Consider the following 21,159-nt stretch of genomic DNA (forward strand, 5'->3'; position numbering starts at 1 on the left):
TCTTGACTGCTCTTTATAGTACAATATGAAAGAAAGTATGAATTTAGCTTTTGAGTTGTCAAACACTGTGCTTAATGGTTGCTAATCTCTCTGATCTTTTGTAACTGGTTCCAAGCACTTCAGCAAAGTGAATTCTCAAATAGTCATGTCCCAGGCAGTTCCTCCTTACTATCGGAATATTCCACAGCAGTGCAGAAAGCGCTTGAATTCCTTTCAGTGTGGAATTGGTGCGTGACTGATGTGAGTTGTGTTCCCTGGGGCATTGCTGGCTTGGTATGAACATGTCTGTTGGTTACAATGAAAATGACATGGAGCAGAGTGAGATTTATGGTGTTTTAGGATCTTCGCGGCCACAATACGTTAGATAGGAAGGCTGTAGTGGTACGGAGTTGTGCCCATTGGTGTCAAGTGATGAAACAGCATTCTGGACTCTGATGAATTGATAAGGAGTGGTTTAGCTTTTACTATCTGCAGGTATGTGTATGAGACCACCCCCCCCCCCCCCCCCCGTCAGCATAGACCTACTGCTCAGAGTATTGCCATGTTGTAAGCAGAGTAGCCTCCATGGTTTTTCTAGATATTTCTGTTGGTGCGATTGCAGCAGTGGCATAGTTACAGAGGAGGTCACTGGAAGAGAGCAAATGGCAGTCATCAGTCTGAGTCAACAAGTAGCTGACCTGATATCACCTGGTTTGCATTCTGTCAAAAATACATCAGCTGTACTGAGGGCAAGATGTTCTTGATTGACAGGGCACTAACCTGTATCGGGGCACAACGGAGGAATGAGGGAGGTGAAGAGGGAGAGCACCACATAAAGGTTCGGCAGTTACATTTTACTGCCACTTAGTTCATCTGTGTCCACGCCACGTCCAGAAACTGTAAACCGCTGTAAATTATGTCCAACTTGTAAACAGCGAATAAGCTGTTGCAAAGCTGTCCTTCCACATAATCTGCTAATTCAGGGTCCTCGCAATCAGTGCAGGTTTTTCTTCTCGGGGTCAGTGATGAGCAATGGGTCCACCTCACAGTGAGATAAAAATGACAAGAGCGCACAAATTGCAAATGTCTTGCTGCGAGTGACCTTCTGGTGCCAATCTAAACATGGCGCAGCAGTGATTGGGGGCCAATTGCAACTCACCAATGACAGGGTTGTGGCTATGCAAAGGAGCCCAGTTGTTGCTGCAGGATTTTTTTTTAATTGGTGCACCTGGGAAGGGGTGAGAAAAATTTGGAAGTGAAACAAAATGTCATTGCTGTGAAAACTTTCCCTTTTTTTTGCGATTGCAGCTGAAGAAATTGTGCTTAGTTAAATATTTTGCAGTGAAGTTATTTATAGCAGTGAAAGAGTGCAGCTGCACAGAATGTACATACTCAATACATGGAGAGCTGTCATCCACAGTGGGCTGTCAGCATTCTCAATGTGGTATTGGAATGATGGCAGCATTTTATTGGGAATGGGCATCAATAGAGCATTAAGGGCTCCTGTACCTTTTTTTAGTGGGAAGGTTCATTGAGCAATGCTCCTAATTATATATGTTTAATAATCAGTTTGGTGAGACCAATGTGGGTTTGCCCTTTTTAATATCAGCACAGAACTGTACTTGCAATAAGCATTATCTGATTGTTGCTCTTTGAGTTTCTGAAACTGTTCCCCATTCTTTTATTTTCAGCACCAAATCTCAAAGGGCGCCCACGGAAGAAGAAACCCCCCTCCCAGAAGCGGGACACCCAAGCTCTGAATGGCCTGAGAGATTCCAACGAGGATTCGGATGGAAAAGCCAGTGCCAAGGTATGGTCTAGTTCAGCTCTTTTCATGTCTGGTATCTTTTGCCATGGCAGCCTTTTTCTTTATTATTGTTTGCTACTTGCTCACAGGATTAAAAGCAGTGTCAGCTACAGCCCAGTGAAGAACGCTGTTGCTCGAGTCAGGAGGGTGTGTATTCAAGTCCCACTCCCGACGATTTGAGCACAGGATTCAGGCTGCTGCCAGGGGTTGGTGGCTGCCTTCTGAGTGAAACATAAAACCATGCCCCCACAGCTAGCTGTTTCAGATGACTGCTCACTGAGTGAGGAGACTGGGGGCTCAAGTCCTACACCAGCATTCATAAGGGCTATAAGACCCTGGAATAATCTTGCAATGATGTATTGGAGCTGCTCCCCATTGGGCATAAATAGCACTGTGTGGGTGGAGTTTGTTGGGATTTATAGATGAAATGAAATTGGGTTAGATTGAGAGATAGAAGCACTCGTCTTTCAATGATGTAACAGTAATACGAGAGCCTCGTGTATCTCAGGTTGCCACGTATACCAGTAGTTTTTATTAAGGTGCAATGAGCAGAGGTCTGCTCACCATGGGGCGGCTCAGTGGTTAGCACTGCTGCCTCACCGACACGGACCCGGGTTCAATTCCAGCCTTGGACTAATTTCTGTGTGGAGTTTGCACATTCTCCCCGTGTCTGCATGGGTTTCCTCCGGGTGCTCTGATTTCCTCCCAGAATCTGAAGATGTGCAAGTTAAGTGAATTGGCCAAGCTAAATCGCCTGTAGTGTTCAGGGATGTGTAGGCTAGGTGCATTAGTCAGGGGTAAATATAGAGTAATAGATGTAGCAGAATGGATCTGGGTGGGTTGCACTTCAGAGGGTTGGTGTGGACTTGTTGGGCTGGAGGGCCTGTGCCCATACTGTAGAGATTCTAATTCTAATTCTTTCCCTCCTCTCAATGAGTCTGTCTTGAACCTGAACTCTTAGATTTGTTGTTAATCCCGGCAGCAAAGGAGAAATGTGAGTGTGTCATCTAAGCTGGCGATGTTCTAGGTGAAGTCTTAGAGTGAGACCCCATCGGCTGCCCCCTTCAGATGGAAGGAAAGATTATGTGACCCTATCTTGAAAAGGAGCAGGGGCATTGTCCCTGGTGTCCTGGCCAATATTTATCCCCCAGTCGATCACTTTTTTGAAAAAAGTACTCTGATGATGTAGTCATTGTCATATTGCTGTTTGTGGGAGCCTGCTGCTTGCCTTTCTCGACATTGTACCAATGACTTGCACCTCAAAAGTACTCCATTGGCTGAAAGGTTCTGTGGAAGTCTCTGAATAGATGAACAGCTGAGCCGCAGCACTGTTGTAAATTTTGTTCTTGTTTTCCATCTCAGGCAAAATGTGAGCCCAAAGCCACGATGGTGAAACCCAAGAATAACAGCAGCAACTGCAAAAATCTCCCGGCTGATGAGAAATCCGAGGTTGCAGCTGATGAAGAATGCAGAGCTGAGGAGCAAACATTCCTCGTCACACTTTACAAATACATGAAGGAAAGAAATACGCCAATAGAACGGATACCGTACCTCGGATTTAAACAGAGTAAGTGCCACCTCTTGAGATTTGGCATTTTGGGTTGAGTTCTGTGGAAAACCCGTTTGCATCACTGAGCTTGCTAGCCTACATGGGCTAATCTGTATGTGCTATATGTAGGTAATCAAGAGACTGGACATTGTGGTGACAACAGAAATCTCAGGTTAGCAAAATGCTAGTGGAGTATGGTGGGAGCTTTCAAACCCACTTTGGCAGTTGGTATCTGGGCCACATCTCGCCAGCAGCAATGTCTGTGGGTGGGGACTGCCACCCCCTATGGTGGCCATTGCAGAGACCGCACCTGGAGGATGAGGGAGTATCAATGGATCGGTGGTCTCTAAAATTCCAGCAGTTAGGATATTGATGGGAGGAGGATGCTGTAGCCATTCAGGCAGGCCCCAGGCTGGGTGATGGTGAAGGCGGGCAGTGCTGTTGTAAGGGGAGAAGTGACCATTACAGGGAATGCGCGCAAATGAAGACCACCCTCACAGCGCCAATCGGGAGGCTGCTGTGGTGGTGTCCCTCCCCAGTGACTAGTAAAATGCCAGGGAGATGCAAAAAAGGCCCTTGATCAGCCACTTAAGAATTCTGCGAGGGACACCTTTCATCCATGACACAATTGCTGCGAGATTGTGGGCCATCTTGCTCGCCACTTCCCTCTATTTTAAAAAATAATGGGCTGGTATTGCTGGCAGAGTGAAGCTTTTTTGGGTAGGATTGAGTCACCCCTTACAGTCATTATGGCAAAGTTGGAAACATGTCCCCAAATAAGGAGTGAGGATGTGATCTAATGTGTTGACAGAGTGGTTCTTGGGAATTGTCAGACAAGAATTAAACTCTATCTCGTCAGTAAAAGAGACAACCAATACTCTGAGCTAACTGTTGTTGTGTTTAGAACATAGAACATTACAGCACAGAACAGGCCCTTCGGTCCACGATGTTATGCCAAACATCTGTCCTAGCTTAAACACCTATCCATGTACCTATCCAATTGCCGCTTAAAGGTCACCAATGATTCTAACTCTGCCACTCCCACAGGCAGCGCATTCCATGCCCCCACCACTCTCTGGGTAAAGAACCTACCCCTGACATTCCCCCATACCTTCCACCCTTCACCTTAAATTCATGTCCCCTTGTAACACTCAGTTGTACCCAGGGAAAAAGTCTCTGACTGTCTACTCTATCTATTCCCCTGATCATCTGATAAACCTCTATCAAGTCACCCCTCATCCTTTGCCGTTCCAACGTGAAAAGGCCTAGCACTCTCAACCTATCCTCATACGACCTATTCTCCATTCCAGGCAACATCCTGGTAAATCTCCTCTGCACCCTCTCCAAAGCTTCCACATCTTTCCTAAAGTGAGGTGACCAGAACTGCATGCAGTACTCCAAATGTGGCCTTATCAAGGTCCTGTACAGCTGCAACATCACCTCATGTCTCTTGAATTCAATCCCTCTGCTAATGAACGCTAATACAACATAGGCCTTCTTACAAGCTCTATCCACCTGAGTGGCAACTTTCAAAGATCTATGAATATAGACCCCAAGATCCCTCTGCTCCTCCACCTTACTAAGAACCCTACCGTTAACCCTGTATTCCGCATTCTTATTTGTCCTTCCAAAATGGACAACCTCACTCTTGACAGGGTTGAGCTCCATCTGCCACTCCTCAGCCCAGCTTCTACAATGAGAAGTGTTGTTCACTACTTGTTAAGACCTTTTTGAAGGAAGCTCCTGGGAAGTAAATATAGAATTATGCAGCCGTTCCCAACGTGTGTCCGCATAATGTGTGTGAACATAATCAGCCCAGCCACCCCAGAGCTGTGAATGACAGAGAGCTTGTCTCATTATAGCCAGAGCTAGCCTGTTTAAATGCAGAAGGAAGTTGAGCGTTTAGGAGCTAAGACACCATTCAGGGCTCACTGCTTGTACCAAAATTCTGGCTAGGCAGGAGGCACATGATGACAGATTCTGCTCTGTGTCTTTTGAAAACAAGTGTTGTTTTTTCCTGAAAAGGCTCCCCCACCCCCCCACCCTGCCCTGACATGAGGGCATTCACATTACAACATGGCAGTGAAAGTCACCAGTGCCCCTCACGTTTATAACACATGCTCATCTGACATCTTAATCTGGGAGGTTCCAGGAGTGGGACAGTTTGTACTCTGTCCATTTATCAGTTGTAAGTCCTGTAGTGCTCTGGGCCTGTGGGGAGCCCCTCTACCTCAGAGTCAGGCTGGCTGCCAGCTTCCCTAAGGTGTAACTGACCTGTCTTGACCTCCTCTCAAACCCGCAGCTTTAATAACAATGGCTGCTCGTGAGGCACTGTCACCTTGTGCGGTACACATACGCTACTGGTTGAAGGACTACCAGTTATCTAGCTGTGATCAGCTGTCTGAGCTGCAGGAGATAGAGGATTAATCACAGAGACCATGATTATCTGCAGCTCCGACAGCTGATCATGTACCTAGAGAACTAGTTACTGTATTTCTGACTAATCTTATACCCGTGGCTGCATGAAGGCACTCAACTGCCATGTCCATGGGCTCGTGGCTGTGTCATTGGTTGCATGCCACTCTTCAAGTTGGTCACTGAAAGAGCCTTCATTCACCAGCCTGTCCTGGTATTGAACGCTTGGCTTGTTTGAAGTCACTGATCTGTCCTATTGAGACTCCCAGAATGGGGGAAGTTGCCAGTCACTGAGCGTTAGAGTTTTGGGCCTCTGACCCACAATTGAGCCCATGGTGGTCTTCACGACCAGCACATCCCACTGTAACATCAGCGGGGCTAATTGCCCTGTTCAATAGCAGGGCCCAGCTCATCAAGCACACTCAGCTGAGAGGTGGCAATGATATTGCACACACGCAGGTTTGAGTCTTCCACCTGCTCGGACCAGCCAATACTGATCATGTGCTATTGTTCTCTGCTATTCTCCAGTTCAACAAAAGTTAGTCTTCAATTTCAGCATGGACTGAGGATTTTTTTGTTAGGTAAGACATCAAGGATACAGGCCAAGGTTGGGCAATTGGAATGGAGGGACAAAATAGCCATGATGCCATTGTCTCTTTGATGGAATGTCGACCTCACTGACAAGGCTAGCATTTGTTGCATATCCTTAACTGCAACTGAACTGAATGGCTTGCCATGCCATTTCAGGGGGCAGTTAAGAGTCAGACATATTGCTGTAAGTCTGGAGTCACACGTAGACTGCACCAGGTAAGGCAGATTTCCTTCCCTTAAGAGTATTGTGAACCAGATGCACAAACTGAAATTGCTGGAAAAACTCCGCAGGTTTGGCACCGTCTATGGAGAAAAAGCCGAGTTAACGTTTGGATCCAGTGACCTTTCTTGAGAACACAAGCCCTTTGCTTTCCCCCATCGCCCTGTCCTCTCTGCACTGACACCTCCCATCTCAGATGAAAGGACTGCCGAGCACTGCACTGACGGGATTTTTCAAATTGCTCGAAGCCTTGGGAAGTGGCTGACTCCCAACCCCCAACATTTATTCCCAGTAATGTGATAGGGTCCAACAACTAAAAATCTAACCCTGGTTTCTGGATTCCTTGTCCAATTCTATAATCACTAAACTATTAGACTTATCTACAGCTTTAGCACAACGATGAGCCTGTATTAGATTGGAATTTAATAAAATGGATTCATCACCGTGAGCATAATTAGCTGTGGAAATCACTGTCCTGCAGGTGCACTCTTTTGGCTTATCTTGAAACGCTTCCTTCAGATTGCAGTGAGGATATAAAGTATAATTTGTTTTATCTTTGATCTGTAGAGCCTATGAATGGTGTTACAAGAGAACAAAGAACAGAACAGGAGCAGGTCCTTGGGTCTACCAAGGCTGCATTGGCACATAATGCCTTTCTAAACTTAAAAACATTCTTCCCTCTCCACAATCCATATCCCTCTATTCCCTGCCTATTCATATTATTATCATGATGCTTCTGAAATGCTACTATTGTATCCACCTCCTCTGGCAGCGCATTCCAGGCACTTACCCCTCAGAGTGTACAAAAAAAAACCTTGCCTCTCTCATCTCCTTCAAGCTTTACCCCATTTTACCTTAAATCTATGTCCCCGAGTAATTGACATTTCCGCCCTGGGAAAATGACACTGTCCATGCCTGTCAGAATTTTGTTAACTTCTGTCAGGTTGCCCCATCTCCTCCAAGGTTCAAGTGAAAAACAAAGCAAATTTGTCCAATCTCTCCTCATAGCTAATACTATCCAAACCAGCTGACATCCTGGGAAACTGTTTCTGTACCCCCTCCAAAGCCTCCACATCCTGCTGGTAGTGTAATGACCAGAATTGTACATATTCCAAATTAAAGTCATATACCTTCTTAACACCACTTGGGTTGTCACTTTCAGGGAGCTGTGGACCTGTACATCTAGATCCCTCTATGTTGATGCTACTAAGGGTTCTGCCATTTACTGTCTACTTCTCTCCAACATTAGATCTTCTAAAATGCATCACCTTGTATTTGTCCGGATTAAACTCCATTTGCCATTTGTATGCCTAAGATTCCAACCTATCTATATATCTGGCTATCTTCTTTACTATATGCAACTTCCCCCAATCTTTGTGTCATCTGCAAACTTACTGTTCAGGCCACCTACATTCTCCTCTAAATCATTTATATATATTACAAACAACAGGAGTCCAAGCACTGATCCCTGCAGAACACTACTGGTCACAGATCTTCTATCTGAAAAGCACCCTTCCACTGCTAATCTGTGTCTTCTATGAGCTAAGCCAGTACCGTATCCATCTTACGAGCTCACCATGGGTCCCATGTGACTTCACTATTTGTATCAGCCCCTCCCATGATGGACCTTGTCAAAGCACTTGCTGAAGTCCATACAGACAACAACTACCACCCTGCCCTTATCAATCGTCTTTGTCACTTCCTTAAAAACTAGAGTTTGAGAGACATGACCTTCCCTGCACAAAGCCAAGTTGCCTATCGCTAATGAGTCTTTATTTTTCCAAATGTGAGTAAATCCTATCCCTAAGAATCTTCTCCAATAATTTCCCTATCACTGACATAAGGTTTACCAGCCTGTATTAAATTCTGGATTAAATCTGTTGCCTTTTTGAAACAAAGGAACAAAGTTGTCTATTCTCCAGTCCTCCGGGCCCCCTCGAGTGACTAAAGAGGATACCAAGATTTCATACAGGGCCCCTGCAATTTCCTCACCTGTTCCCTCAGCATTCTGAGATAGATCCCATCAGTCTTGGGGACTTGTCTACCTTAGTGCTTTTCAAAACACCACCTTTTTTTATGTTGACGTGTCTTAGAATATCAACATACCCCGCCTGAGATTCCCCATCCACCATGTCATCCTCCTTTGTGAATACCGATGAAAGAATTTAAGGATCTCATCCACTTCCTCTGGGTTCAGCTCCACATACACACAGTCCCTGTTGTGTCCTTGAGTGGACCTACCCTTTCCCCAGCTATCCTCTTGCTCCTTTATATATGTCTAAAACACCTTGGGATTTTCCTTAATCCTGCGTGCCAAGGACATTTCATGGCCTCTTTTTAGGCTTCCTAATTCCTTTTTGAGTTATAGAGTTATAGAGATGTACAGCATGGAAACAGACCCTTCGGTCCTACCCGTCCATGCCGACCAGATATCCCAACCCAATCTAGTCCCACCTGCCAGCACCCGGCCCATATCCCTCCAAACCCTTCCTATTCATATACCCATCCAGATGCCTTTTAAATGTTGCAATTGTACCAGCAGCTTTAAAATACTTGAGGGCATTTTCTAACTGCAGAGCGTTCATATTGTGCGCTACTCTGGGCTATACTGAAGATATTGGGATAATGTGAATCAAGTGGGTCTTAAGATCATAAGTGGAATAAAATATCATCTTTGTAATTATGCCTCTCTAAATTACATGTACATTCTTTTTAATTAGGTAGTCAGTAATATCATCTATAATACAAGTACTTTGTAATATACAGGAATTGCTTCAAGTTTTGAAATGATTGTCGGTTCATATTTGTATTTCTGTTTTTCTTGGCCAGTGCCTTCCTGACTTTAAGGGTTTGTTCACATAGGCACTATTTCCCCTTCCTTTAAAACTGTGGATCCACATGTAATCACGTGTCTCATCACACAGTCAACACTATTCGCCTTTAGTTACTGTCCCTGTTTAATCAGCTTCTCCTCTTTATATTTTTCCTTTTGCTGTTGAGCTCCTCATTTTGTCACCACATTCACAATCCCGGTTGGAACTTGAATCATTCATTGAAGTATTGCAAGGGCCCAAGTCAGAGTCACCAAAAACAAACTTGTAATGGAGGCTGCAGCACACTATCCTGCCTTGTCGTCTGCAGCCTGTCTGCAGCTTTTAACCTATTAGCTACTAGGTTGTCTCTGAGGATCACCCCCAGAATTTAAGTCCCGATGGTCACCTTCCTCAGTGTTGCCCTTGTAGTTGCTTCCGCAAGTTATTCGAAAGCAGCCAACACATTCTACCTGCAGTGGTTCACGACTCTCATCCCAAGGTTAGTCAGTGTGCTGTCAAAATGAAAGGATTGTCCTTTTCCACTCCCTGTTCCTCATTTAACACCAGCCCCTCCCCACATACCAGCTTCCACAAGTCTAACTTGCCACTGCTAACCTTGTCTTTGCTGTTGACACAGATTTTCACAGAGCGGATTGCATTGCGAAAGGACCCCTTTTTAAAATAATGATGGTATTTGAATCAAGTAAAAGGTTCATAGCTCAAAGTCTGAATTGTGGCATGAGAAAACCCCCATAGCCTTCACATAGACACAGGTTCCAATCAAGGAATAATTAAAATACACAAATTCTGTGGGTTACAGGGAAGCGGTAGACAGGATATTAAAAGATGGAATATGGAATTAAAATGGTTTATAAAATTTGTAAACTGATACATTATAGACTGTGGAATACATTGTAAATTTCATTATTTAAGTACTCCATTGTGGACCCAAACCATATTATGAATAAAGCTACATGCTGCAGGGTTGGACACTGGGAACACAATCACCTCTTCTTTTTTGTTTTATTCCTTTGTGGGACTTGGGCGTCGCTACCTGGCCAGCATTGATAGCCCATCTCCATTTGCCCTCAAAGTTGGTGGTGAGCTGCCTTCTTGATTCACTGCAGTCCACTTGCTGTGGGTTGACCCACAAAGCCGATAGGGAGGGAATTTCAGGATTTTGACGCAACGCCTGTGAAGGAATGGCGGTATATTTCCAAATCAGGGTGGTGAGTGGCTCGGAGGGGAACTTTCAGGTGATGGTGTTCCCAAGTACCTGTTACCCTTGTCCTTCTAGGCTGTGTTGGGAATAATTTAATTCATGGTTTCACCTTTCTCAGGCAGCCTGGAAGACGGAATGGTAGCACCTCGCGATGTGGGCACTGGGCGGGGGGGGGCGATTGTCAGGGTACTAGCTTCCTGTGTGCTATTATAACGAAGCTGCCCCATTGTAACAAACTCTGTTACCACTGTATTCTAAAAGAGCTTCAAAACTTAAGGAGTTTAGTGATCGTCAGCACTTATCAAAAGCCTGAAGGCATCTGAATGTTACTTGTGCTGAGTCCTTCTGTGAAGATAGCCAATGTGGTGATTAGCAGTGGAGAGCTGTCCAGAGAATGGTGGCCCAACATGGGGAGGATGGGGATGTGGTTGACTGGCTGAGTAAGAAAAAGTCGACCTTGCTGCAGTCCATTCTGAGCAGGCATTGTGGTTCAGAAGCTCAGCTAAGCAGTTGACTCCCATATGTTGGGTACAGAACTCCATGTGAATCAAATTTGTATTGTTGTTTTGAAATACCACTTTTCATGCACGATGAAAGATTGCGTGACCGAGTAGCTTGTCCTTGACTCATGAACACCATTAAACATGTGTCCAACCCCTCAACCTGGTGACCAGCTTTGGACATGGATTGTTTCCAATCCATTATTGGTGGATCTGAAACCTTTTCAGTTTCTACAGCACGAGTTAGATGTCAGGTGTTATCCTCACCTCTGTGTCAGGTTGTTCTCGGTTTTACTCCCCAGATTTGATGTTTATCCCAGTGTTGTACAGAGGGTGTGCTGTGCTGCTGGCGGTGTTGTCTTTGGCTGGGATGTTAAGCTAATGCCCTCCTTGGAAGGATGAAGGAGAACTCGTAACTCTGTGTCGAAGCAGAGACCGGGAAGTCACCCAGTGTTCTGCACACTATGTATCCCTCAACCAACATCACTGGAACAATCTGAGGAAGGGTCAGTCGACCCAAAACACTAACTCTCCCCAATGCTGCCAGACCTGCTGAGCCTTTCCACCAAGTTCTATTTTTGTTTCTGACTTACAGCATCCACCGTTCTTTCGGTGTTTATTCACTGGAACAATCTGCCTGTTCATGATGTAACTGCTGTTTGTGAGACATTGCAGGATGCATTTGGCTGCTGTCTCCTCCATTTACAGGGGGCACCATCCTTCAAAAGTGCTGGAGAAACTTGCGATGTCCAGCAGTGGTGAAATCTATATAGATGTATTTCTTTCTTTATTGTGAGCGCTGCCAGTAGGGGCCCGTGATGTTTCCCTATGGAGCTGAGAAAGAAAAGTCTTGGACACCCCTACACCAGGCAGTTATTAAACACCCAGGGGTAGCTGGCTTGTTAGCACAGTGCATTGTTCTTAAAGTACTTGTGTCTGATAATTTGTTTTTATATATAGCACAAATGGTGCGCTTAATGCTGCCTCTTCTTGAGCTCTGTAAATGAATGCAGTTGTTATGTTTCTATTTCTCCATAATTCTTATTTTTGCACATATTGTCCTTTATAACAGTTAACCTTTGGACCATGTTTCAAGCAGCTCAAACTCTCGGAGGATATGAAGCGGTAAGTCCAATATTCCCTTGCTAACGATTACCGCTCTGTAACTTTGCCCCTTTCAGCCTTGTCATTCAGCACTTTGTATAAATAAACAGCGGCTCTGATGAATTCTTAGAATGGCTGTAACCATTCTGTATGTGTTTATAGAATCATTTTTTTTGCACAGAGGCTAGAGATTAGATCCAGATTTAGAATGGAGCAGATTTATTGTAAAATGCTATAAGTGGAAAACACATGTAACAGCTCCTCTGTCAAGGAGAAAAAGTGAGCTCTGTAATTTTTTCCCATGTTGCCTCTCAAAGGGGACAATTATAAAACCAAGCCAAAACTAGAGAAAGGAATTTTTAACTTGGCTGCTTGCTTTGCATCTGTTCGTTTGTAATATGGGAAAGTATTAATGGCTGCAAAGTGAGTCAGTAATGGTTGTTAAAGAATTGGAAAGGCCATTTGTCAAAGGTTCCTTTGACAAGCTAATGTGGAATATTGAAACCTATCAGTATAATGAGGAAGGAAGTCCACATCTTTTACATGTCTGGTCAGTCAATATGATTGAGTTACAGTCTGCGCATTACATGGCCTGTATTTTTTGACTGTTAAAATTTCTGATGTAATAGCTACTTGTTCAGGAAGAAAATATGTTTTACTTTTTAAAAAAAAATGCTTAGCTTCTAAGTCATCATGGCTCAGCCTGAGTTTGAAAGTTGGTACGACCCTGTCCAGCAGTTCAAGTACAAAACCGAGACTGGCCCCTCAGTGCAGTACCAAGGGGTTGTCTTTTTAGATGAGATGTTATAAATTGCACCCATTTTCTTAACACTGTTCTCATACAGGGCTTTTATGCAAAACTAGCTGCTGTGTAGCTGGGTTTCCCCATTTGTCTGAGGGGAATTTTTTTGCAATGATGTAACACTATGCTGTAGTTGTCTTTCAAAAATGCAATAAGTATATTAACTGGCAACAGTTGTGAATCACGGAGGAGGAGTATGAGAAGCCTTACAATGATCCAGCTATTTCATTCAATTGCACTTGTAACTGCACCTAATGTAGAATTTTGGAAACAGTGTTCTGGGTAAATCAGGTGACTATAGAAAGCTCCTTGTGCAGTGGTTACTGAGTGTTTAATCTCAGGCTACTAACTAATGCCAGGTTTTCCTGTGATTGGAATAGATAACTGCTCGTCGACAGTGGAAGCAGATATATGATGAACTGGGCGGCAATCCTGGCAGTACCAGTGCAGCAACGTGTACTCGCAGGCATTATGAAAGGTAAGGGTTGGATCATTGTGGTGAACTCTCATATTGCACAGGCCTTTTCTGTTTGCCTTTCTGTTGTAAAGTGATCATGGGTTTTAGCAATCCTTCAAAGCCAGGAATGCTGGTTCACCTGGGAATCTGATCTGCAGTGCTGGTTTATCTGGAATGCTGGTTAGCCTGGAGTGCTGGTTAATTCCAGGTATCTGATTTTTCAGTGCTAGTTAATCTGCAATGCTGGTCAATTTACATTGTGGTTAACATGGAGCATTCTGGGTGTCTGATCTGGAGTGGGTGATGGCCATGGTACCTTTTTTTTATTAAAAGGCTGTAAGGAAATGCCAGGGAACTATAGACTGGTGAGCCTGATGTCAGTGGTGGCAAAGTTATTAAAGGGGTTCTGAGGGATAGGGTTTACAGGCTTTTGGAAAAGGATACTCAACGTGGCTTCATGCGTGGCAAATCAAGTCGCATGAACTTGATTGAGTTTTTTTTAGAGGCGACAAAGAAGATTAATGAAAGCAGAGCAGTAGACAGTGTATGTGAACTTCTTCAAAGCACTTGACAAGGTTCTACATGGTAGACTGATTAGTGAGGTTAGATCACATGAGATCAAAGGGGAGCTAGCCAACTGAATGCAAAATTGGCTTGAAGGTCAGAAATAAAGGGTGGTGGTGAAGGTTTGTTTTTCAGAGTGGAGGCCTGTGACCAGCAATGTGCCACAAGGTTTGGTGCTGGGTCCACTGCTTTTTGTCATTTGTATAAATGATTTGTATGTGAAGTGGGAGGCATGTTTAGTAAGTTTGCAGTTGACACCAAGGTACGTTACATAACGAACATTGAAGAAGGTTGTCAGTACAATGGGACCTTGATCAAATGGGCCAGTGGGCTGAGGAATGGCAGAGTTTAATTTTGATAAATGTGAAGTGTTGCATTTTGGTAAGGCAAGTCAGAGCAGCACTTATACCTGTAATGGTAGGGCGCTAGAGAGTGTTGCTGGTCAAGGAGACCTTGGGGATCTAGGTGTATCAATCCTTTGAACGTGGAGTCATAGACAGGGTGGTGGAGAACACATTTGGCGTGCACACCTTCATTGGTCAGAATATTGAGTGTAGTTGTGGGGACGTCATGTTGCTGCTGTACAGGACATTGAGGCCACTTTTGGAATATTGCTTCAATTCTGATCTCTCTACTATCGGAAAGATGTTTACTAAACTTGGGAAGGTGTAGGAAAGACTTACAAGAATGTTGCTGGGACTGAAGGGTTTGAGTTTATAGGGAGAGGCTGAATAGGCTGGAACTTTTTCCCTGTAGTGTCAGAGACTGAAGGGTGACCTTTGTTGAAGTTTATAAAGTTATGAAGGGCATGGATAGGGTGAATAGCCAAGGTCTTTTTCCCAGGGTGGGCGAGTCCAAAACTTGAGGCCAAAGGTTTAGGGTGAGAGGGGAAAGTTGTAAAAGGGACCTGAGGTAACTTTTTCCACACAGGGTGGTGCATGTATGGAACAAGCTTCCAAAGGTGGTGGAAGCTGGTACAATTACAGCATTTAAAAGGCATCTGGATGTATGTATGAAAAGGAAGGGTTTAGAGGGATATGGGCCAAGTGCTGGCAAATGAGCCAAAGTCAGATTGGGCTGTCTGCTCTGCATGGATAAGTTGGACCAAAGGGTCTGTTTCTGTGCTGTATGACTGTGGAGTGCTGGTTAATCTGGAGCGTTGGTTAATCCCGGGATGGTAAATTGAAAGAATCATGCAGATCTTTGAAAGCTTGATCCAACCCCCATTATTCTGAGTGCATCTTCAGCATTTGGTACAGAGCTGAATTAATATCAGCCACCTCTTTGTTTGTATTTGATTTTATTACTGCTTTTCTCTCTGGCAAGCTGTCAAACTCTTAAGATTATCTGCTTGTGGTGGAAACTGATGGATTGGCCTGATTTAGAGATGTTTTTCTTCCCTCCCCCTCCCTCCACTCCACCCCCCCTCCCCCCCCCCCCCCCCCCCCCCCCCACCCCCAAAAAAAAACAAGAGCAGTGGCTGGCTCTGTGAAAGCTACTAATTCAGGCTGTGCTACGGCACTTTTTAAAATGATTAAATGGGGCAGTGGATTATCGGGATGAATTGTGCTCCGTTTCAGAACATGAACCAAGCCTTCTGTTTATTTTCACGTGGCTTGTTTTGCATTCACTGCCGAATGAATTCATTTGATTTTTCTTTCTTGTGATGTGGTCTTAAATGCTGGATGGAAGCTTTTAGTTTAAGCAAAGCAGGAATAAATTAATGCTGATGATTTCACTAATGTCCCTTAGGCTTAAACTGGTCCAAGCCTGTCTCCAGTTTGTTTTAATTCAAATCTGCTCTGATACTCTTAAATAAATGTCTTAGTCAGCCTTAATTTGCTCAAAAGCTATCCATCATTGTCAGAATATATTACAAATTACCAGCCACTTGGCTAAAGTTCTTCACTGCTCCAGATTTAATTAGTTGGATTCCTGATGATTAACTGTAAATCAGCACTGATGAGGTGCTCTGAGATACTGCTAAGAGTATGTTTAACGTTAATTTTATTCAGCCCTGTAATTAGGTTGTAAACATGGATCTGTTTGAGTTAATATGAAAAAACATCAACAGTGCCATTGCAACCTATTCAAGGGATCTGTAATCAGCAAGTGGGCTGCAAAGTCTGGCAAGATCTGAAAAGAAATCTCCTCGTTATCTGGAGCATTAAATGATCCGTCAGCCTGAGGATTTAGTGCTGCACACTGTCTAAAAATTTGCAGGTGAGATCATTCTCTCTGCACGTCCAGAAGTTGGTGTATTTATTGTATGGTCCATCCTGTGTTGACCAGTGTACTGATATCCTCCTTTGCGAAGTCCAGACGGGGGTCAGATTTCAATGTATTGCCTGGGCCTTGTATCATCTAATTTATCAGCACTGTTAGGTGGCCATGTCTTTGTAGCAATATGGAACCTGCCTCAGACCATCTATAAGAGGCTGAAAAAAATGCTTTCAATATACAAGATATGTTTGATGAAACAACTTGCTTTCATTATTCAGTGCATTGAGTATAGGAGTGAGGGAGGTCATTTGCGATTGTAAAGGATATTATATAGGCCACTTTTGGAATACAATGTTCAGTTCTTTTTTCTGTGCTGAAGGAAAGGTGTTGTGAAAGGTGAAAGGGTTCAGAAGACATTTACAAAGATGTTGCCAGGAAGATTTGAGCTATAGGGAGGGGCTGAATAGGCTGGGGCTATTTTCCTGGAGATCGGAGGCTGGGGGTGACCTTCTAAAAGTTTATAAAATCATGACTGGCATGGACAGCTTGAATGGTCAAGGCCTTTTCCCATGGTAGGGGAGTCCAAAACTTAGAGGGCATAGGTTTAAGATGAGGGGGGAATATTTAAAAGCAACCTAAAGGGCAACTTTATCACGCAGAGGGTAGTGCGTGTATGGAATGAACTGCCTGAGGAAGTGTTGGAACCTAATACAATCACAACATTTAAAAGGCATCTGAATGGGTTTGTGAGTAGGAAGGGTTTAGAGGCATATGGGCCATCTGGCAATTGGGACTAGATTAATTTATGATATCTGATCAGCATGGGTGAGTTGGACCAAAGTGGGAGGGGTTTCTGTGCTGTACAGCTCTGGCTGTATAAGTGTGAACATTACTGGCAGCCAGGCTGTTGTCTACGATACTGCAAATTTAGTAATGCATTTTTTAAAAAATGTGCAAGTACGGAAATAAATCACTTGGCTCAATAAACCTGAGTGATGAGACCGGATGTCAGCTGGTAAATGGTTTTACTTTGCAGATGGCAACTGAAATATGGAGAAAATTATGAATTTGATTCAATCAGTTTGACTTTGTCCTCATGTAAAAATACAAAGTAATGAAGCTGCTACACCTCTCTACACCCTTCAGTGTTGTCTTGATCGAATCAAAGTAGTCTTGAACTACCTTCATAACGTATGCATCCTTGGGGGAATGTCTGCAGTAAAAGATTTCTAATGGTCGCTGTCTCTACCTGCCTCTATTTTATCATGTCTTTGTCCACAATCTGAGGAGTGAGCCAATATCAGATAGCCCCTGCTAAATATCTGGAACAGTGGTGGCTGATGTGTTTTGTTATAGAGAGTGGATTGTACATGGACAGACTGATAGTTTGTTTGGCCCAGCCAGTCCTTAAAGCCTTGGAGCATAAGTAGACCACTGAAACCATCGAGCCTGCTCTGCTGTCCAATATGCTCATCTCTGAGCTTGAACCTCACCTACTACTACAAACTTCAACAGTTTTCCTGTTGGCTTCCCATGTCCTTCTATTTCCATGGGAGACCAAAAACCTGCCCATCTCAACCTGAAATCTGTTCAATAATGGAACACCCACCACCATCCTGGCTACAGATTCCGGAGACTTGGGTGACACCCTGTCTCCTCCTCTCAGTCCTCACCACTTACGTTGCCCAAGTTATTGAGACAGGCTGACCAATCCACTATACCCTTTGGGGAAAACAGCTACTGGTCTGAGTCCTTAACATGTTAATTGGCTTTCATCTTGGTGCTTTATTGTAACCAAACTTGTGTGAATAAGCTTTCCTTAAAAGGCAGATCCTGAGAAGTTGTTCCCCACCGAAACATTTCTGTAGAAAAGTGGTCCAAGAGTACCAGCACCACCTCCTCCCTCTCTTTACCCCCCCCCCCCCCACCCCCCCAGTCATCTCATGATTGATGGGTGTTCCCTCTTTAAAATGCAGCAGTGGTCAGGGGCTCACATCCCACGTCTACAAGCGGTAAAATTGGGAAGAATGAAATCCAGTTTCTATTTCCTGGCACTCAGAATGTTGAGTTAATAGTCTGTTAGCTTGCGGTTGAAAACCCAACTGGTTTGTTAATGGCATTCGGGGAAGGAACCTTGCTATTGTCACCCAGTTGGACCTACTAGTAACTTCAGTTTGCTGCTGTGCAGTTAATTCTTAATGGCCTTCTATGCTGTCCTGTCAAGTCACTCGTTTATAAAGCAATTGGCCCACATCAAGAGGGTAACTAGCGATGGGTAGTAAATCCCAACCTTGTCCACATCACCAAAACACTTTTTTTTTAAAATGAGTCCATGACAGTTTATAAAGAGGAGAGTCTGGAATTGTCCAGTGATTGATGCTTTGCTTGTAGAAAAGAATTAACTGGACGAAGAGATTAAACCTTTACTACAATTTCTGCTTTTAAGAAGACATGTTTTTACATCGTCCCCAACTGTCATTTTTAAAAAAATTTTGTTGAGTTGTATTGCATTTATATTGACAGTTACAGCACATTGGTTACAACTTTTCACCTTCCCAGTGCTTTAAGTATTTCCCCTCTCATCTATGAGAAATTTGCACCTGAAGAAAGTAAGACTTGTTTCTGCAAACTCTCATCTTGAGGTAGCATCTGCCAAAGGTGCTTTAAGATAAAATCAATGATTTCCTGCAGAAACTTCATCAGATCGACAAATTATTTTTTCTGGAAAGGATTCTAAGACTGACTAAAACAGGGAAAGAAAGTAAGTCTACTCTAAGACATGAGTTAGGTGACTTTTTTGCCAATGTCAAAGCAAAACCCTGTGGATGCTGGAAATCTGAATCAAATGCAGAGAATGTGTGGGTTTCCTTTGGGTGCTCCAGTCCTCCCACAATCCAGAGATGTGCAGGTTAGGTGAATTGGCCATGCTAAATTGCTACGCTGTTCAGGGATGTATAGATTAGGTGCATTAGTCAGGGGTAAATATAGGGTAGGGTGAATGGGTCTGGGGGGGGTTACTCTTCAGAGGGTCACTGTGGACTTGTTGGGCAAAGGGCTTGTTTCCACACTGTAGGGATTCTATGATTCTAAATGCTGGGGAACGTCAGTATGTGCAGTGAGAGAAATGGAGGTAATATTGCCAATTTGGAGCTGGATTTGAAACGTTAACTCTGTTTCTGTCACCACAGCTGCTGCCAGATCTGCTAAATTTTTCATCAATGGGCCATGTTAAGGGATTAAATAATATGATTAGCTTTTCTTTGAAAGGAAAATTTGCATACTTAAGAACCAAATCGTGTGAAATAGTCACTGTATCAAACCTACTGTTTTGATGTCAACGTTGATTCACATCTATGTAGGGTTGACAAGCGTGATTAAAAATGTTCTAGAAAGTTTCATCACATGAATTACCTTCATCCCAAACCATGAATTGGCCAATCCATGCATTGTTGTGATGCCCTGCCTTATTGGAAAGCAAAATGACTCATCACTGAAAGTCTATTTTGAGAGTTTGCTGTGCACCAAAGGCTGCTTAATCTTTTGCTCCGTTGCAACAGTTACCACCACCACCAGCCCCCCCGCCCCCCCCACCCCCCGCACCCCCCGCCCCACACACACACACACACACACACACACACACACACACACACACACACACACACACACACACGCTTTGCAGGTTTCTCCCTGTTCAAATTGATCTGAATATCCGTCCTCTTCCCTGAATAAGACATATTCAGTCTGCCGTTCTGGTAATTATAACTGCACAGGATTAAAGAATAACCGGGAAGAAGCTACTCATTGTCATCTGTTTCTTTTACAAGCAAGATAAGAATTGGCAGGTTGCCAAACTGCATGTAGTAACATATTTTGTTGATCTTTGGTTCCGTACTGCAGTGAACAATTCAACGAAACTTAATTTGAATTGCTGACTACAACAATTCCGGTATTTTGCAGTGTCCAAATTCCAGAATGATGAACAGAAGTAGCTTCAATAAACAATTCCTCTGACTAATTTAAAGCAGAATATGGCACTGTGTCCAGCTCTGCTCATCTTACTGTAACTTTACCCCAGTAAGCAGTCAGTACGAAATGGAGCATCACTCTCCATTTCCTCATCACCAAAGTCTCTCAAATGAGCAAACTTGACAATGTCATTTTCTGATAATGCCATGGCCGGGTGACTAAGACCATCTTACATTCCAGATTTCCTAATTGAATTTAAATTACACCAACTGCTGTGGTGGGATTTGAACCAGTATCTGGTAAGTATTACCGTGGTCTTCTGGATTACTAATCTGGTAACATTACCACAATGTCACACCTACCCCCGAGACAATAAATTCTGACCTTGCTCATAGCCAGTCTGTGAATAAGTTTATATTTGGATTGTTTGTATCTGGAGAGGCTTTCACGGATGATCAGAATTTTGTTGGAAGCTTCCTGAAAATCTCATCAAGATTTATAGTTGATGGATATTTGTGTAATTCCATTGGCCAAAGAGCAACAGTGACTGGTGTGTGTCCTAAATCCAGTTGGGTTCACCTGTCACTGATGCCAGCATTGCCTCTTTTCCCTTTAAACAATGATTTCATTCTACAAGTTACCAGCACCATTTATGATAGTTTGTTTCCCTTTTTGCTCAGCTGTTGCCGCAAAGGCAGCTTGGGCCCTGGCACGTCAAACACTGTTTTGATGGTATACTATATCTGCTGAAGGTGTAACACACTTCTCATTGGCAACCAAGGTTCTTTGAATGCTGCCTGAACTTAGCACCTTTAATGATGTTTCTGTATCACAAGCAACAGTTCACGTTTCATCTGAGGACTTGTATGTTTTGCACCTAGCTGGATTAATAAAGCATTGTTTGTAAAATATGGGTCAAGTATCAGAATGCATGGTAGATTTGCGCT

The 21,159-nt window shown here is 43.7% G+C and overlaps 1 protein-coding gene across 4 annotated transcripts in view; it reads left to right on the top strand.

Annotated features, from left to right (window-relative positions):
- Positions 1-21,159, top strand: part of arid5b (AT-rich interaction domain 5B) — a 125,548-nt gene that overhangs the window by 84,435 nt on the left and 19,954 nt on the right. For all 4 annotated transcript variants that reach the window (XM_072557922.1, XM_072557925.1, XM_072557924.1 and 1 more), the window contains 4 exons: positions 1,671-1,789; positions 3,149-3,353; positions 12,169-12,221; positions 13,383-13,480. In XM_072557922.1, coding sequence (XP_072414023.1) covers positions 1,671-1,789; positions 3,149-3,353; positions 12,169-12,221; positions 13,383-13,480 — 475 coding nt within the window. The remainder of the gene's footprint in view (positions 1-1,670; positions 1,790-3,148; positions 3,354-12,168; positions 12,222-13,382; positions 13,481-21,159) is intronic.

This window comes from Chiloscyllium punctatum, chromosome 38 (assembly GCF_047496795.1).
Source record: "Chiloscyllium punctatum isolate Juve2018m chromosome 38, sChiPun1.3, whole genome shotgun sequence".
Classification (NCBI taxonomy): domain Eukaryota; kingdom Metazoa; phylum Chordata; class Chondrichthyes; order Orectolobiformes; family Hemiscylliidae; genus Chiloscyllium; species Chiloscyllium punctatum.